Source organism: Megascapheus bottae, chromosome 8, assembly GCF_031878675.1.
Source record: "Megascapheus bottae isolate mThoBot1 chromosome 8, mThoBot2.hap1, whole genome shotgun sequence".
Classification (NCBI taxonomy): domain Eukaryota; kingdom Metazoa; phylum Chordata; class Mammalia; order Rodentia; family Geomyidae; genus Megascapheus; species Megascapheus bottae.
Window position 1 is genome coordinate 32,546,004 of NC_143516.1, and position 20,582 is coordinate 32,566,585.

Genomic DNA, 20,582 nt, shown 5'->3' on the forward strand with positions numbered 1-20,582 from the left:
ATTTCCCTTCTCGGGTGCTGTAGGTATTTGTCTTCTTCTCTTCACCATCAGACTGAAGGTTAATTTACAATGGCTGCTCTTGGTCTCCTGCCCTCGGCCCCCCTCACTCATGCTATCATCATCCACACTGAACTGTGGGCCCCTTTTGACTTCTCACTTAAAAACCTCCTGAATCATTTGGCAAACCACTCTCTCTTTGTATTCTCTCTGGTTTTGACTTTTCTTCCTTTCCTGCAACCTCTCTAGCTTTTCCTTTGGTTTTTCAGTTGTTCCATCCCTCTGTGTTAGTGCATCTGCAGGTTCCTTCATTCCTTGGCTTTCTTCTCACATTCCACACATGCCACCCTCGCACCCTTTTCCCACGGCTAAACTTCTTGAAATGTGCTTGCCATAAGCACATCTCTCCAACATCCACTCAACACTTCAACTCATGGCAATCTGCTTTCTGTTCCCTCAAATACCAGCAAAATTGCTCAAAATTACGTTCCGTATTTTTAACCCAGCAAAGTTTAATCCTGTCTTACTCAGACTAGACTCTGACATTTCTTTCTTCTTTTTGGTGCTGTTTAGTGCCAAAATTCCACCCACTGTCTTTCATTCATCTCTCATTCATCCTACCTACTCCCAGCTCTCATGGACTCTTTGTGGGTCTACTCTCGTCCCTTTAACAGTGTTCTCAGAACTGATGGAGTGTCTCTTCTGAGCACTCTATTTTTGCCATGAATGATTCTACCTAGTAGAACAGAGGTAGTTTGAAAGCCACCTCTATTATGATGGCTTCCAATTTTATAGCTAAGTCTGAATCCACCTGTTGAAGGTTAGAATCCTATAGCTTCCTGCTGATCTGGGGATGTTCTAAATATGCCTGTAGCTCAGCCGGCACAGACATAAACTCATGTCTTGGTGTCCACATTTCTCCTCATCTGCTCTTGGTGAGTGGAACTATTAGTGACTTAGTTGTTGAGGTGTGACCCCTGGATAACTAGTATTTAGGGCTTCTTCTTCTATCCCTTTGAAGCACTTTCTTGGCCTGACTTCTGCATTCTCCTGGGTCTCTTCTTATAATAGCTGGTCACTTCTCAGTATGTATTCTCATACTCTCTCAATAGTGTCATGCTTTATGGCTCAGATATCAGTCTTCCTCTCCTTGCTATTTATATTTACTCCATTGTGATTTTCTTTGGCCATGATCTTCAGCATCATCTCCATGAAAATGATATCCAAGTTCCTAATTACAATTCCTACCTTTTTGATGGCCTCCAGCCACCATACCAAACCCTGCCAGAAGAAGAAGATACATGATGGAAACAGAACTTCTTGCTTTTCTGTGTTATATCTTCCCTAGTTTTCTTCATTTTATGTCATGACATTACATTCGTACAATGATGCAGTTCAATAACTGAAGAATCATTATTCTATTTTTTCTTTTCTTTTTCTTGTTTTCTCTGGGGCTTGAACTCAGAGACTGGGTGCTGTCCTTGATCCTCTTTGTTCTCAAGGCTAGCACTTTACTACATGAGCCACAGTACCATTTCCAGTTTTTTCTAAGTAGTTTATTGGAGATAAGAGTCTCAAAGACTTTTCTGTCTGGAATGGCTTTGAATCATGATTTTCAGGTCTCAGCCTCCTGAGGAGCTATGATTACTGGTAAGAGCCACCAGCTCCTGGCTGGAATCTCTGCTCTTGACTCTTCCCTTTTCTTTCTGACTTCCACCAGCCCCCATACAATTGCTCAGAATTTTCTGTTGGTTTTGTCCAGCCAGTTCTAGATACTCTCACATTTAGCCCTGAGTTTCAGTCACTGTGAAGAGTGACTTCAGTTATCTGTCCCTTTTTTTTTTCGTCTAATCACAGTCCGTTTTCCTCAACCAGTCCTGGTGCTCCAAAAAAATGTAAAATAGGTGACATCAGTTCCCTGCTCTATCCATTCTAACAGCTTTCCTAAGAACAATTTTAAATGCCATTCCTTGGTTTACAGAGTTCATACAATCTGTCCCTTCACTTTTTCCATGGAACCTTACTACTTGTATTATCGCTATCTTTTTCTATTCTGTAAATAGGCAAGCTGTATGCTCTTATTCTGTGCTATTGGCATAAAGTTTTCTTCCCCATAGCAATGCATTTTTTATTCCCATATGCTCATAATCATTGTAAACTGTAAATCTCATCATATTATCTCTTTACTAGAAACTCTCAGAATTAAATTGCAACTTCCAGATATGAAATAGTTCTTTGTGATCTGTCCCTGTCCATTCTTCATCCTCTTCTTTGGCTATTTCCTCCTATGAATTCCATGCTGCTAGCTATATAAGAGAGTACGTTCAGGAGATTGGCCGTACATGAGATTTATGGCTAACAATACTATGCTATGCTCTTAATTTGTCAAGAGGGTTAGCAGTCATGTTAAGTGCTCTTACCATAAAATATTGAGCAAAACCACCTCAGAAGACCACAAGTCATTTTTACTCCTGTAGCATGCTTGGTTTTTTTTTTTTTTTTTTGGTATGCTCTTTCTCTTATCTGGAGTTCTAAGCTTCTCTTGACACCCTTTGTGTGCCTCACTTAAGACTTAATCTTTCAAATTTAGTTTAAATAAATAATACTTCTTCCAGGAAGGCCCTGAAGTCTTTTTTTTGGGGGGGGGGCACTCCTGGGGCCTGAACTCAGGGCTGAGTGCTGTCTTTGGACTTTCTCAAGGCTAGATCTCTACCACTTGAGCCTCAGCACCACTTCCTGCTTTTTCTATGTATGTGGTGCCAAGGAACGGAACTCTGGTCTTTGTGCATGCTAGCAGGCACTCTACCACTAGACCAAACTCTCAGTCCCTCTGTAAGTCTTGATTAAGTGCTCTTTGAGGCACTTGATAGAGATGTGCACTTATGAGAAGCAAAATTATCTTCCTGTAGGATGACTGTATTCAATTGTATCTCCTGTAGCTAGCATGTTGCCCGGTCCATGCTAGGCCTATACACATAATTTATTAATTTGTGCAAAGATATTTATGGAGTATTTACCATGTGTTAGGCACTATCCTAGGAAGAACACAAACCAGTTAATACAAAAAATCCTGACCTTTTGAGTTTGTAATCCCATATAGGAAAAGACAGAGTAAAATGTATGGTGTGTCAATGATGATAAGGGTTAAGAAGAAAAAGACAACAGAAGAGAGGTAGGAGGTTGTGCTTTTTAAACAGACTGGCAGGGAAGAGCTTGCTGAAATGGTAATATGTGAGCAAAGCCATGAGTTGCTTCTTACATTGCATAGCAGGTAGGAGATGGCTGAATGAATGAATACCTAATGCAATGGTGAATAATTTCTGTTTTTCTGAACTACTGGGGAAGATCTGCCTCATTGAGGGAACCGGAACAGCATGAATCCACTTATAGAAATGAATTCTGCCACAAGGAACTAAAGGTCAGCTTCCTGTGTAATTCCTACTTCCCTGTGGTCATTCTAGTCACTCCCTAGCCCAGATGGTGACACGGCTCCTAATCTACTCACAGCTCGCCCTCCTAATGGCCTCAGGAGATGCCCGATCACGTTCTGCCTTCCTGTTCAAGAGCTCTCCAGTTGGAAATGGCCCCAATTCAAAAGATATAAAGGAGACAAGTATAGGAAGAGGAGAGACAAAAATAATTCCTGTTATCTTCTCGAGGCTGGTGTTTTGGTGAATTCTTATTGCTTGGGTTTCTAAAACTCTCAACAGCGTATGACTGTAACCTTCCCTCTTCAAGCAGTTTGCAGGCCTTCACTGATTCATGAGCAAACATGTCCTCAAATGCATAGACTGGGGAGACAGGCAACCTGCAGTTTTCTTCTGTAGGTGCAAGGACTCTCTCCTACTTTAGCCATTTATTACAGGTGGGTTTTGTACAGTGCTCAACTAAAAAGGAGCACTTCTGTCAATGGAAGCAGTTAAGGCATAAGAAGGTTTCATCTGTGAAGCAGACAGCATCCCAAGGAGCCTGTCTAAGCAGTGCTGGGGGAATTAAGATCTTTAATTATGAGGAAGGCATAGCTCCAGGCAGGATCCTCTCCTCAAACCACAGAGAAACACAGATGGGCAGGGGAAACTTCCTTTTGCCACCCATGTGTATTGAAGTCTGTCTGTGAGGTAGGGTCTTAGTTCAGACTGCTATAAACAGCTTGGTGGCTTATAAACAGCAGAAATTTGTTTTGTACAGCTCTGGGTGCTGGAAGTCTAAAATCAATTCACCAGCAGATGGGGTATGGAGTGAGAGGCCACCCTTGACTTACACTTGCCTTCCTGCCAGGTAACCACATGGTAGAAAGGTCAGGAATGTCACAAGGAGTCTCTTTTATCCCATTTGTAAAAGCTCCACTCTCGTAACCTAGCCACTTCCCAAAAGTCCAAAAATACCAACACACTGGATGGTCTGGAAAGGATTTGAACATATGAAGGGCTGAAAGGGATGAAGACAGTTCTTCCATCCCTTCCACAGAGAGAGTAGATTTAAATACTTCCTCCAAGTCTATCAGTTTTTTTTAACTGCTACTGCAATAAATAACCCAAACACATTGGATTAAAACAGTTCAAATTTCTTTTACTAAGCTCAGTGTCAGGAGTCCTTGAATCTAAGCATTGGCAGGGCTGTGCTCCTTTTCTGCTTTCACAGAAGAGCTCTTCCTTATCTTGTGTCTGCTTTTTATTTTCATTTATTTTATTATTTTTTTTGCCAGTCCTGGGGCTTGAACTCATGGCCTGGGTACTGTCCTTGGACACATTTTGCTCAAGGCTAGCACCCTGCCACTTGAGCCACAGCACCACTTCTGGCTTTTTCTGAGTATGTGGTACTAAGGTATTGAACCCAGGGCTTCGTGCATGCGAGGTGAGCACTCTACCACTAGGCCATTCTCCCGGCCCTTGTGTCTACTTTTAGAGGCTGCCTGCACTCCTTGGCTTGTCATCACTGCCTTCAAGTCTCCTTCTTGTTCTCAGACCTCAGCTTCCATTGTTGCATTTTCTTCTCAGTCTCCTCAAAGAACCTTTGTGATCCCATTGGGGTCATGTAGATAATTCAGGTAATCTCACTGTCTCAACATCTGTAATCTAATCACCCCTGCAGCACTCCTCTTGCTTGTTAAAGTGACATATTTGCACATTAGAGGGATTAGGACAGGAATATTTTTGAAGCCTACTCCTGAAGCTATGTTTGCACATAATGAAAAGTATGCTTTGAAAATAATGAGTTTTTTTCTTAAAGGAGAAAGAAAATTGCAACTTGTATAGCAGAGCGTGCAAGTGTTTACATAGCTAATCTTCTGTAATATACTGGAATTCATTCATCCGAACACTCGTGTCATTTAAGATTGTCTGCAAGGTCATGGTTGTATTTTAATGAAGCTATGATCATTCAAAACTACTTAGAACTCTCTTCTGAGCATTTATTAATAGAAATAATTGCTCATTCTTTGGGGCAAGGTTTTATTTTTTGGAAAGACCCCAAATGCAGGATTAAGGCAGATAATCTTTTCTAGATCCAAAAATTATTATATAAGTAAATGCAGAGGATAGATTATAAAGAAGCTTGCATGACTTAAAGCTGGCTTTGAAGGAAACTTCAAGAGAAAAATTCTAAAATATTTTGCACAATGTTAGCCAGAATAGAATACATGAATGATGTTAAAAGAAAATCACTTTGAAGGATAGTATAGATTGTCATGTGCATACTTTAGCTGTGTTGATGAAATTACTTTGTTTCTTAGTGTAATGTTAATAATTCAAGGACATTTTTAGTTAAAATGTAAAGTGAATTCTTTCGTTGAAAGATGTGTCTAATGAAATCATGCAGAAAAGGCTTATTTCTTCATTCTTTCATTATGCTGCCTAATTATGGAAGGCATTTATTACACACAAGTTCTTTTCAAGCCCATTATCTTTTTGTGTTGTATAAACTTTATAGGGCATAGTATTTTTTTAAGTGAACCAAAAGATTATTGGCTTTAAAATATCTCAAATCTGTATTCAACGTAGAAAATTTTGGTTTTCTCCTTCACGTCTCATTTATAGTTTTTAGTGTCTCAAGAACCAGGGAGTATAGATTGTTTACAACTATGAAAATAGGCAAAGAGATATTCCTCTCTCTCCCATGGGGGAGATGGCCTCTCTAATAAAGCTCCTTATAAACCTCAAGAAAAAAAAGAAAAGAAACCAGTTGAAATTGTTTGGAGAGGGGGAAGGAAGAGTGATAGAAGGGTGAAATTAATTTGATTTATTGTGTGTACAATGTTAAGTGTGGAATCAGGCTAAGCAATTTGGCCACTAACAATAAGAATTTAAGATCAAAAATGTGGTGAAACACTGTTCCATTTTCCATAAACACAGTATTGGACAGAGGACCTAAGAAATGAAGTATGGATTATTAGTCACATGAAAATCTTCACTGAAGACAAGGCAGTACACTTGTACCACCAGAGACATTTTTCTTAGTTTTATGTGCCAGCCAGTGGCATTCCAGACTTTTAAGAATATTTTGCTTGTATTGCTTTGTCTCTTGTGTTTTCTTAAGTTCTTGGCTATATTAAAAGATGACTTCAAATAGGGTATTACTGATCTTACTTAAACAATTCTCTGTGATGGTCTCACTGCAAAACAGTAGATTGGAAGAATTTTCTCCATACCTAGGAGCAATCTCATTAATCTTTACAAGATTTCACCTCTATCAACTGGCAAGTGGTTTCACCTGAGCTAATACTGTAATCAATCACTGGCAAAACAAAGTGAAATGTTGGCTTCCTGACCTCCTCTTGTTTCTTGAGCAAGTTCTTTTATCCAAATCACTTTGCATGCAATTGTGAAATTCATGGTTCCTTTTAGATTTGCAGCACCAAAATGAGAGTGTTGGGGATAATGGGATGGTTAGGCAAAATGTGTATTCTTTATTGTTTATCTATTCTTTATCTATTTAAGGAAATAGATATACAGAAAGAATCTGTGGCGTGAACAGTGTCTGAGTAGAAGGAACTAGTATTTATGAAGCATGTATTCTGTGTTATTCTACCAAGGTCATGGATCTTTTAACACGATTGACTGACTTGTCATAGGAGCCCAAAGAAGCCACTGGAATATGCATGCCAGCACTGTGGAGATATCTCCTTGTAGAAAGGTTAGAGGAAGGGGAATTAGAGACTGTGTTAGGAGATGGTAGTGGGCTCAAACAGTAGAAACTATTATCGGCGCTGGCATTATTTTAGCCTTAGGGCTGGTGGAGAAATGTAGGCCATAAAATAAATATTATTTGCATACTACAATCCCGTCAGAGGAAATAATTTATTCCTCATTTTTAGGTAGAAATATTAATGCAGAGAGAGGAAGGGAAAGACTGAGAGAGAGAGACAGAAAGAGGAAAGAATAAACATATAAGCCATACCACTTATTTATAATTTGTCTATCTTGCACCACTGGAGCTGCAAACCACCAGGGTCCTGCTTTAGCATCAGATTCATGTTGTCAGGAAAGCCCAAGTTTACAGCTCCAGCTCAAATGTCATCTCTGGAGTCTCTCCTGTCATGCATAATCTGTCACTTCTCCTCTGTAATCCCACGGCGTTTTGAGTAGAGCTCCATTTCATCCTGTTTCATTCTGCATTATAATTTGCTCACTAATTTGTTTTCCAGCAAAATTGGAACAATACTTTGGAAATTCAATTTCCTCATTAAATCATACTCCATACCAGTCATTTACCTATAAACTGAGTCACAAAGAAAAATAGATCAGGTCCTTTATAGAACAAAGAGGTGTGACATGAGCTTTCAAACCCATAACTGACTTTCTTGATTGATTCAGCAAGGTAGGATCTAGAATGGAGAGGAGAGACTACAAGTCTTCCTGCATCATACCCAGAATTGGCATTCCCAGCTATATGACAGTTTCTTCCAGAATGTAAGAGGTTGCTACTTTCTTCCCAAAACCTGAGCTAGGAGGCCTGGTGTCTCTGGAAGGAGAAGGATGACACAAAGGAAGTCCATGTTAGAGAGAAGAGAGGGGTGAGTGCTTGTGTCCCCTACCCATGGGTGGCAAGAAGAGAGAGAAAACCAAGGTAAGAGAAACAGGTGTTGAGGTTGAGTCCCATGTGGCCAGAAGCACCCTCTTTCCCTGATGTCAGAAGGGGTAAGTTGAAGGCAGATGAAAATGCTGAAGGTGGGGACACAGTGCACATGCATTGTATCCATAAATTGTTTTGTTAAACAGCAAAAAATATTCAATACCTATCCTACAAAATCAAGAGAATCAAGGGAAGGAGTAGATTGGGAGGAATAGGGAAGGACACTGAAAGGGGGGTTCATGGATCAAGATGCCCTGTATCCATAGACTGCTTTGTTCAATGGCAACTCCTTTGTTGTACAACAACTTAAAGATAATATAGTTTTGGAGGGGGCTTGAACTCAGGGCCTGGGCGCTGTCCTTGGACACATTTTTGCCTAAGGCTAGCACTCTGCCACTTGAGCCACAGCAACACTACTGGTTTTTTCTGTGTATGTGCCACCGAGGAATCAAATCCAGGGCTTAAAGCATGCGAGGTGAGCACTCTACTACTAGGCTACACTCCCGGCCCAAGATAATATAATTTTTTAAAATAGAAGAATGCTAAGCAGTTTGAGGGGGAACTGAAAGCAAAGTGTTTATTTCCACTGAGTCATTACTACACCTAGCTGATGAGGCAACAAGGGAGAACAGTTGGAGAGGAAGTTTGTTTAGCAAGCTGCGCTTACTCTCAGAATCTTATTCAGCTGCGTGTGTCTAAAAGACATAAAGAAACAAGGACCTAATATCCAAAATATACTTAAGAGTTCAAAAAACTGCTCCTCAAAAATGAGCCTTCAAAGAAACAACAACCCCATTAATCAATGGGATAATGAGTTACAGACTTTTCAGAAGAAAATGCCAATAGCTACATGAAGACATGTTCAACATCTCTGGCCATAAAGAAGATGTAAATCAAAACAGCACTGAGATTCCACTTCGCCCCACTTAGAACGGCTATTATCAAGAAAGCTAAGATGCTGGTGGGCATGTGGCTAGAAGAGAGCTCTACTACACTGTTGGTGGGAATGTGAACTTGTTTAACCACTCTGGAAAGCTACATGGAGGTTCCTCAAAAAACTAAACATCAAGCTACCCTATGACCCAGAAAATCCACTCCTGGGCATTTATCCAGTAGAACACACACCAGGCTGCAGTAAAGTGAGCCACAACTATGATCACTGCAGTATTGTTTACCATAGCCAAGATACAGAATCAACCCAGATATCCCATAAGGGATGAATGGATCAAGAAAATGTAGTATAAATACACAATGGAATTCTACTCATCCATCGGAAAGAAATATATTGTACTATTTGTAAGGAAATCAAAAGACTTGGGAAAAAGTTATTATTAAGCAAAGTAAAGCCAGATCCAGAGAAAGTAGGTTGAACAGTTTGCCCCATCTGTGATAACTAGAATGTGCCTATAAATCTATAAGTAACCTGAATGTATGTGAATTAACTGATACAAAATAGTCCAACAAAATAAACATTAGGAAATGGGTATTTACAAGAGGATAAGATGAGGCTAAGGGAATAGGGAAGAATGAAGTAGGGAAGCAAGGAGAATGAAGGCAAGAATTCATTGCATATACCATAGAATTGAGAAAAATAAGGGAAGGGGTGGGTTGAAGGGGGTGAAGACGTTTTAGTGATGACAGAGATAATTGCTCTGTTCAATGACAAAAAATTCCATATATTCCATAAAACTTAAGAAAAGTGAGAGGGGAAGTAGATGGAAGGAGGGAGTGGGAATGTTATACGGGGTGACATTGATCATAATACACTGAATTCATCAACTGCTTTGTTGAATGGCAGCTCCTTTATATAATTACTTAAAGATAATAGAAATATTCAAAAAAATTACACTAGGGTTGTTATATCACTGAAAATAAAAAGAAGTCCAAGTTCTCTGCAAAGAGAAGCAAGCTGGCTTATCAGGAGTGAGTAAAGGAAATGTCCATGGATCAGGAACTATTAAGGGGAAGGACCAGATTCATTCATTGACCAGACATGTAGAGGTCCTCAGTATCAATCAAAGACGAGGGAGAGGTGTCAACATGCCAGGGTGGAAGGAGACACAGAAGCTAGCAGAACACCACACTCAGAACAGACAGCAGCTCCGCATCCAATGCAGGCATCCAATGCCAACTCCCAACCAGTTGCCCACAGGGGGCCAAAATGAGGGCACAAGGGCCAACAAACAAACCATTTAGAGACTCACAAACTGTTTCTGGAATGCATATGGAGGATGGCAAATCTAAGAGACTGTGCATTTGTCCCAAAGTCACTGAACTGTTGAAAGTCAGTTTTTAAAATGGAAGAGAGAGCCTGGCTAGTAACACGCCGAACCCTTTTTCCTTTTCCCTATGTACGGAGGCTTAGCCCTATAGAACATTTGGGGTAAGTTTCACTAGGATTGATTAATTCCCAAATAGAAAGAAAGTGCAGTTCATTCAAATGTGTAAGGGTTACATAGATGAATCTCTATCCATACTACCATTTCACTTGAGCTTCCTCAGAGCTGGGACAGTGAATTATTTTCTTCATTTATTTATCTCTAGAGCGTAGTCAAAATGTAGACTGTCTTATACAGTTGTCCATATGAGTAATGAATTTTCTGATGAGTAACCTACTAGAGGTGATTTGTATGCCCTTAGAAATCCACTCTTCACTCTTTAATTCATATGTTTATCCAAATATTTGATATTTAAAGTATTTATCATGTACTTGATGTTGTAATATAACAAATAAATTACTTCCACATTTATATAAGAATCAGAAATTAATTCAGTGCTCCTTGTGTATCAGGTACCCAAGTCCTACCTTCAAAAAATTACTTATGTACTCACCGTGAAGAGGAACTATGTAAATAAATAAGCAGTGATAACATTAAATTGGAAGTGATTGCTACCATAAGGAAAGTGGAGTTAAAGAAATGAATATGGGGGCTGGGAGTGTGGTCTACCTAGCATGCACAGAACCTTGGGTTCAATTCCTTGGTACCACACACACAGCAAAGGCCAGAAGTGGTGCTCAAGTGGTAGAGCACGAGCCTTGAAAAAGCCCAAGGACCATGCCTAGGCCCTGAGCTCAAGCCCCAGAACGTATTCAAGCTCAGGCACGTATTCAAATTCAAGATTTCTCTACTGCAAGTATGGTTGTTACAGAATGGGGGGCAAGGAAGGAGATGAGAGTACTGTTCCCCTTGTTTTCTGATGGTCTCACAGATGGCACCTGGATACTAGCCCAAAGGAAAGCTCTTTTCTGTGGCCAGGTCTACAGAAAAAGTTTTAGGAATGAGCATAGCCTATTAAAACTTTAGAAAGGGTTGAGTGTTATGGAAAGTGATGAGATGAACGGTAGTATGTATCCATTCTTCTCACACTTTGTAGAATAAGTCCCAGGGCTGAGATCACACTGCATATTGGAGGGGCTACTACTTGTTCCCATACACACAAGTCAGAGGACATGCACAGGCAGAAAGGAAAACAATCTGGACTGAAGAGATTACTCTCTTGTTCTTTAGGCCTAATGGAAATTGCTTAAAGAATGTGCAAGTTCTGAAATATGTACTGTGTGACAGGGATTTGGTGTCAGAGGTACAGACCCCTCAGGGTGGTTAGCAAGAATACTGGAAAACAATTTCAGTGTGAGTTAGTTTTAATTACTAAGCACTCATGTTTGAAGAGACTTGCTTTCTTATTTCACAGCAGCACACCGGTCTCATCTGTTCACATTTTAGGACTGCATGGCTGAAAAGCGATGACTCATCTTTGAGCAAGAAGTCATAAAGTCAGTGTTTCTACTGAAATGGTTCATATAGCACAGTTATAAAAATAGCCTAGCTGTTTAAACGTATCCAAATGTCATCACTAATCTGTCTCAAAGTCATAGGCACAACCTATGCACGCTTTGCAAGTCAAGAGATAAAAACCCACAAATGTGTCTCTAGAATAAAATCCTTATAAATTCAACATGATGGTGTTACTAGCTCTCTTTTCTACTTTCTGATAAAAGAAAACAGCTGGCTTTTTTCAGTGCCTCTATTTTATCGTCATTAGTTTTTCCCACATAGAAGTTAGCTTATTTTTTTGTCACTGATAACTTTCTCTACCTTATAATAATAAAGCTAAAGTTTAAATCCTTTCTCAAAGTTCAACATTATTGGTTATTAGAGACATACATATTAAAAATGCAGTGCAATATTACTACATGACCTTTAGAATGGCTAAAATAAAATTTTAACACCAAACATTGTGGACGTTAAGGAATAACTAAACTACCCATACACTATTGATAGGAATGTAGAATGATACAACCACATAGGAATTTAGTCTGACATTTCCTAAAATTTAAATATGCACCCACCATATCACCTAGCAATTGGACTTTAAATGAACACATTTGTTGATACACTGCACATGGTATCCTTAACAAGTGAATGATTAAGCACTCTATTGCATCCATACCAGGGAATACTACATAACAAGGAAAAGGAACCAACTATTAAATATATAGTTAGATAAACTCAAGGAGATTATTTTTACCCCCAAAAAAGAACACAGAGCCAATCTCAAAAGGTGAAATACTGTGCAATTCTCTCATATAGTGTGTCCCAGCTGACAAATGTATGAGTGGAGAACAGACCAGCTGACAGAGACACAATAAGAGCTTCAGTGTGACTTCACACTGAGGTAGCAGTAAAGGGTTCTTTTGTGGTGATAAGACCATTCTGGTTGTGGTACATGAACCCATAGATCAGATCAATTTGCATCAACACACATACAGAGGTGAGGTCTAAGTTTGTATCCCTATTAATGTTCTGGATTTGACATTATGCTGAAGTCATAGACAATGCCACTGCTGGGAAAAGCTATGTGAGGATTCAAAGAAGCTTATATGTTTCTTGAAATTTTCTATATGTTTACAATAATTTCAAAACACTTTTCATCTCAAGCCTCACGTATCAATGTTGATTGTATGTGTGGAGGGTGGAGGGTGTGCTGTCTACTTCTGGCATTTTGAGAGTGCTATGGACTTTCCTGCACATGCTGGCTTCAAATCTAGAACATCAGACCTCAGGCTCCTGAGGAGCAAGAAGTACAGGCATGAGCCCTCCTGGGCCTAGCTTTCCATGATGATTTTTAACCACAAATTTTGTGATTAACATAAAAGGCAAGAGAATAAAGGGAGGAGGGACTCTTCCTATCTTTTTACTTCATTTTTCAAAAGGCTCAGAAAAAAGTAAGAAATTAAGAAAATAAACCTCTCAAATATAGTTCCAGAGAGGGAAATTAACTCTATTTCCCCCTGAGTCCATATATAATTTTTTATTCTGGGCTATTAATCCCAGTTCTCAATGAAGTCAAAATTGTTCTTCTGTATGTCAGTACCTAGGCGAGTATTCTAGGAACCTCTAAATTCAGGGAGAGAACTGCTGGGAATTCCAGTGCCCCCAAATATTGGCAGCTGATTTGATTTAATTAACCTCTTTAAAAACATTTATAATCTAGTATGTGCTTGGTTTTCTAATGGGGTCTAGAGATTCAGAAGTAAAAAAGATAATATCTTTGGCTCTGAAAGAGCTTACAGTTTAGTGAGGTAGATATGAATATGTAACCATAGTTCTAAAAACAATATACCATGCATGGGACACAGGACAGAGGAAGATGTTCTCTTAGGGGAGGGGTAGTTTGTGGAGGTAAGGGAGCTAAACTAAGTTTTGGGACACTGTTTTTTATTGTTCTATGTCCATTTACCTTGTACACTCCTCAGTGGGTGACAGATATATAATTGGGTGGGCTTGATTGCATTCTGACTTTAGGATTAGGTACTACTCTACTAAAAATGTCAACACTACTCCTCTTAAGAAACATTTATCTGGGGAAATGAGAGAAATTTGGTTGAGGGTCTAGGTCTAAGTCAATTCGCTCACAACATCCTCCTACTCTTTTGGCCCTCTGACTGAAGCTGCTTTCTCCAATTGTAATGGAACTCTGAACTTTTGTTCAAGGGCTGTGGGAGAAAGATTTTTCTGTCTCTCATTGATCATAAAAGAAGAAATATGGATCTTCAATTTGTGCCGACAGCCATTTTACGAACATGAGAGAAGCCTTTGGGATAAACCTAGCAGAAGGAACAGAGGGGGGAAAGATAAGAAGAAATAAAACCTCACAGATATTGTTAACATTGGACAGATATCCACAACTGTCCTTCATTTAGATATTTCAGTTATAGGGATCAATTAATTTCTTTATCATTAAAGGCAATTTTTAGTTGGGCTTTGTCTTACTTATTATTTCAAAGCATACTGAACATTATAAAGGACCTTGAAATGAGTTCAGTGAGTAGGAGATGTAGAAGAGAAATGTTTCAAGTAATAGAAAAAAGTTGACAAAAATTAATAAAAAAATTAGTGTGTATATATATATGTGTGTGTGTGTATATAAAACCTAAATATATTATGAAGCACCTATAGTGAGAGACAGTTCAGTTCATTCATATGTGTGTATATGAGAGAAAGGAGGAGACAGAAAGAGAGAGGAATGCAACAGCCATTTTCATGTATAATGTATTTTAGGTATCTCATTTTTTCCCTGTAGGAAAAAATTCTGTCCCTTCAGAAAACAAATTCTACATATTTAAAAGATTCCCAAAAAAGATTATTAAGCAGCTTGCTTATTTAATCAAAGTCTATTAACATTCTAAAAAGTCAAGTTGTGATAAAATAGGTTTATTTTTATCCTTACTAATAATTCTCCTGCTGACACAGGATTAGTTGGCAGCATTCAAAACTACAAATTATTTTTCTGCACTGTCAATGATTACTGTGGTGTATTCAGAACAAAGAGTTCCAATTATTCTTGGAATATGAAAAAGTAATGACATGGAAATGAAGCTCAAGTTCATTTTCACACAACCAATCTTCCTCTTGCTGGAAAACTTATAGAATAACATTCAGATTCCAAAGAGATTAGACTGAAAACAAATTATGAGGAAATTAAGGCAGCTGAAAAAGGAAGAATCATGGGTACCTGGATACTGGTCAGGGTCGTGTACTGGTAAGCCTTAACCAACAGATAATTGGCTTCCAAGTCTATAAGTCCCAGGATCATATATTTCCACCATCTTCGTCGTAAAATTGCCAAGAGGTTTTCTTCTCCTGTATTACAAAGTCAAGAACAACGGAGTTAAGTTTTGTTTTTTAATACAGAATAAACTAACAATTTACAATGCTAAAAATATAGCACTAGGTTTTGTACAATAAACTTACCAAATATTTAAAGAAATAAACCCGTCTATCAAAATCTCACATTTTTTTTTCCCTGGCACATGGTGTTCACAAATTTTGGCTCTTCAAATTAGTTTCTGTGCCAGAATGAGACTGGTGAGATTATTAGCTCACCATGTGGCATATTTTTTGTGAACAAATGAAGGGAAAATATAATTATATCATATGGAAATGAAAGAAGTACACCAGAAAGGCAGCAGAGCACAAATACGAAACCATCCTAAATTTCAGGATTGTGCTAAAAAGATACAAGGGAAACAAATGCAGCCAAATGGAAAATATGTTGTGTGTGGCAACAGGTCTTAGAAAGACTGACTCCATGATGCTACTCAGAGAGTGCTTTTGTCCTTGCATAACCTATGCACACTACTGTATGGGTGATAGGGAGAGAGAGGAAGTAGTGGATCACTCTGTGATAGAAAACACTGGACTGTGGTTTTAAAGACCAATTTAGACCATATTGATTCTTAAAATTGGTAGTATCGGAATCTCTTTATCCTTATTTTTATATGTATTTCAAGCTGAAATAGTTTTTTTTTTGTTTTTGTGGGTCATGGAGCTTGAACTCGGCCTGGTTGCTGTCTCTGAGCTCTTCAGCTCAAGACTACTGCCCTACTCTTGAGCCAAGCTCCACTTTCCATTTTCTAGAGTTTAATTGGAGATAAGAAAGTCAGGTCCCTTTGTGCCCAGGCTGGCTTTGAACCTTGATCCTCAGATTTCAGCCTCCGGCGTAGCTAGGATTATAGGCTCTTTTCATGGATGAAATAAATTTTCATTTTTCAGGATCAGGCAATCTTGGTAATAAAAGCTCTTTGTAGCCCATGAGGGCGTCATAGATAATGTGGAATATGGAGACACTGAGTGAATATAGAGTATTATTATTTATTTTTATTTTTTGCCAGTTCTGAGGTTTGAACTCAGGGCCTGAGCGCTGTCCTTGGGCTTTGTCAAGGCTAGAGCTCTATCACTTGAGCCACAGAACCACTTCCAGCCTTTTTTTATGGATATGGTATCAAGGAATCGAACCCTAGTCTTTGTGCATGCTAGGCAAGCACTCTACCACTAGGCCAAACTCCCAGCCCATATTATTATTATTATTATTATTATTATTATTATTCTAAAATGTTTCTAACAAGAAATATTTATTATCTCACAGTCTTTGTGAGTCAAAAATCTGAGCACAGATTAACAATATTTCAAGCTTAAGGTTTCCCAGTAAAGCTCCCTGCCAGTCTAACCTGAAGCATTGAGTGGGAGAAAGATTTGTCTCTAAGCTCATTAACATGGCTGAGGGAAAGCATTGGTCCCTCACCAGAAGGGCCTTTTCACAATGCTTCCTCAAAATAAGACAATGAGTTTACCTTAGGGGCAGGGGAGGACGAGAGTAAAACTAAAGATGAAAGATTATGTGTTTTACTATCCTAATCTCAAAGATGGAATAGCTATCCTTCTCTATTCTTCAGAAAAGAGTCAATAGGACCATGACACTGATAAGGAGAGCACATATGACAAACCCATCTTTGAGACTGCCAACCCAGTGAAACAGTCAATTAGAACCATTGCTTTGCTTCTACTGTTCTTCAAGAGCCTCATCTATGCCACCTGTCTCTGAGCCATTCCAGGAAGTTTAGATTCTGATTTCTGCCTTTGGCCTTGCAGTCATTTCAATCTCATGAAGACGTGGGAGTGCAAAGCTTCCTGGCTACCATAATGCCAACACAAATTGCGGTTAACTGGCAACAATAAAGAGAGTATCCATTGACCTTGAAAAATTCAACTTAGGGTTCTACTTAGTTTTGGTACCACACTTCTCACAGTCTATACTCTTGATAGCTTCAAAGACTTTCTATCCTGAAGAACTGTACATCCCATCATACTAATTCCTACTCATTTTTCAAAATTCATTCTTCTTTGTCCTTAACCTTATGTGTCCTCGGTTCTGTATTCTGTGTGATCACAACTCATTCTCAAATATGTATCCATAGCAGCTACCATGTGACATGCAGTGAGGGCTAGTTGAATGTTATGAGTGACTCAAAGAACGGTATAAAATACTGTCTATCTGAATACTCGGAGCCAGCTCTGTAGTCTGAGTTGCTCTTCTTGTGGTTTTGCACTTCCATCCATGGCTGGTGATGTGATGCTCAATGTCATTTCTTCATAACCATTCCATTTCTTTAATGCCCTTGAATAGTACTTCTTTCTCCACTTCTTATTAGCACACTACAGAAGTCATTATTCACATCAATATTTATCTTGTAACCCAATGATTCTCCACCTGAATATTCATATAATGTGGGAGCTTTAAAAAAATCCCAATATCTGGGAAATTTAATTAGGAATTCTAATTGGTATTGTCCAGGGGCTGAGAACTGGGCTGATAATCAAATCTAGGACTTACAGATGACTGATGCCCAAAGACCGTTCCCAGGGAGATGTGCATGAGGAATTCTAAAGATACAAGAATTGCTAAGACTCTTAAAACCGAAGAAATGATCTGAGTATTTGGCCCCAAGTATGTTTTCTCTTATCAAAGGGCCCATTTATGTGCTACTCTCTCTGTTTAGACTACTGTTCCTCTAGTCTCCAAATGAAGGGTCAGCATGCACACAGTTCTACCAAGGAGACTTCTATATGCCCATACCACAGTACAGTGGGTTCCACTTTCCTCCTGTGTGCATTTAATACCCTGCACTTATCCTACACAGAGAACTTCTCTTCCCATCTTATAATTACCTGTTTTATTATCTCTATTAGCCATTCAATTATCAACAAGTTGATCATTTTCTTGGGTTCTCACTTTATCACTAAGACTCAGCAGTACAGGACATGTAGTTGATAACTAATATAGAACATATGGATAAACTTCACGTGCAACGATCTCAGCAACATTAAGTAACATTGAAACTTAAATGATCTTTTCTGTATATTCATGCTCCCGCCAATGGAAATGTTTTCTTATTAAAATGTTAAACAAAAAGCCAGACGCAGGTGGTTTACACCTGTGCTTTTATCTACAAGGAAGACAAAGGGTGTTGGAATTGAGGTTAAAGGCTAACTCGTATGAAAGGAGTTGGTGAGACTTCTCAATGAAGAGCTGGATGCAGTGGTATAGGCATCGTATTTTAGCTAACTAGGAAGCCTAATAGAGACAGATTGTGCCTGAGCAGCAAGAAAGACCCCAAGTTGAAAGCAATGAGCAAACAGGGCTAGAGGCATGGATCAGGGATAAGAGAGCTGGCTTAGTAAGAATGATACTCTAACTGCTGACCTCCTAAAAATGTAGATAACATTTGACAGAATTAATTTGACAGATATTCTTTTTTTAGTTTGACAAATATTAACTTGGCAAATATAAATTTACTATCTAGGACAAAAAATGGTTAGTGACAGAGTCATTCTCTAACCTGCCATTCTAAAGTCCCAGTTCTTGGGTCCAGTTAATTTACACAGTGAACAAAATACCAAGTCTAGAGCATACCAACCATGTCTCAACACCATCTTAGTACACAACACTGAACATAGAAGGTTATGGTAATGTGCTTTGTTTCATTAATAAACAACAGATCTAAAATTTAATCCATTGTTTAGGTTTGGAAGCTCTGTTTCTGATCTGCTGTAAACGTCTGCAAAGCTTCCATAATGTTTCATTCTAAGTGTCTAGAATATACAACGTACTTGCTTAACAGAATTATTCAGGAAGAAAAGGAAGAAATGTTTGGTTTTTTTTTTTTTGCTAGTCCTGGGGTTTGAACTCAGAGCCTGGCACTGTCCTTGGGCTTTCTCAAGGCTAGTGCTCTACCACTTAGCTCCAGCATCATTTCCAACTCTTTTTCTCTATGTATGTGATACTGAGGCATCAAATCCAGGTCTTCCTGCATGCTAGGCAAGCACTCTACCACTAGGCCAAACTCCTGGCCCTGCTTTATTTTTTTTTTGACTGACCAAAATTTCAACCTTTAAATGGACTACTTGGGAATTTATCTACCTGACTCCCATTAACATTTATGCACAGTAGACCATTAAAATTCTTTCTAGAATAATGAAAAACATTCTTAGGGTCTTTGTGCCAAAACTTTATCCAAACCACGTGAAATCAAGCCATCCTTAGGGAACAGTAGTACAATCTATTAATGGTGACATGCTAACATTTTGAAATCCCCTTCACCCTTTAAAAAATTAACTAGGAAAAATAATAAAATATATAAGTGGAAAATTTAGAATTTTGGCTTGCTATTTATGTACATTCTGTTTATTATTATTTTTATTATCTGCATGATTTAATAAAAATGAGAAACCAGAGAACAAAGTAATAAAGTAATCATGTATCCTTGCCTTGATTTAATAAGTGTTAACATTTCATAACAAATGAAATTGAAGTCAATCAAGACAGATGCTATTTCAGACCTTCCTTCCCCAAATCACCTTTCTTCCTGTTTGTTGAGTGTGGGACAACCCATTTCATCTTCTGGTTTTGTCCTGTGATTTATGATCCTGGTTCTTGGAACTTTACATTGAAGTTGGAATAACATCACCAGCTTGTCTGGGTCTTCATCTTGCAGATTACATATAGTAGGTCTCAGCCTCCATAATTACATGAGTTTATCCTCAAAATAATAAGTCTTCCTGCCTGCCTGCCTGCCAGCCGGCCGGCCTACTACTCCATCTCTCCTCAAAGTGCTGACTTTTACAGTCCCAGCTCCTCATTATACAACTCGCTCACTACATGTGAAAGGGACTACATGGCAGAAGCTCAGGAAAATGACTTCTATTTATTCAGCAGGGCTTTGGACACACATCCATCTCTATCTGTTATCTCATTTGAGCCAGTACATGACATTTATCCAGAATAGAGACAGACAAACACTGACGTTTTTGGCATCTCTCTTCTGAGCCAGACCTCTTTCAGTACTGATACTTTCCAATATCCTATTCTTGTCCAGTAGAGTGATTGAGATGCTTAATTACTCTATGTAAGATTGCTTCTAAGGTAAGACAGCAATGACCTTTAAAATTGGCTCAATCATGTGGATGTTTTCCAGAAATGCCTAATATTAATTTGGAAAAATATTTAAAGGCAACAAAGAATGAGTCACAATCACACAAGTTCTCATAGATTGTGCTTAAAGTTGAATATGACAGAAAAAATGTTTTTTTTTCTTTTTTTTGCTAGTTCTGGGGCCTGAACTCAGGGCCTGAGCACTGTCCTTGGGCTTTCTCAAGGCTAGAGCTCTACCACTT

At 38.7% G+C, this 20,582-nt stretch overlaps 1 protein-coding gene across 1 annotated transcript in view; it reads right to left on the bottom strand.

Annotated features, from left to right (window-relative positions):
* Slc35f1 (solute carrier family 35 member F1) overlaps nucleotides 1-20,582 on the bottom strand; it is a 355,340-nt gene that overhangs the window by 51,433 nt on the left and 283,325 nt on the right. Inside the window, exon 3 of the mRNA XM_090338222.1 lies at nucleotides 15,085-15,212. Within this exon, the coding sequence (XP_090194348.1) occupies nucleotides 15,085-15,212 (128 nt within the window). The remainder of the gene's footprint in view (nucleotides 1-15,084; nucleotides 15,213-20,582) is intronic.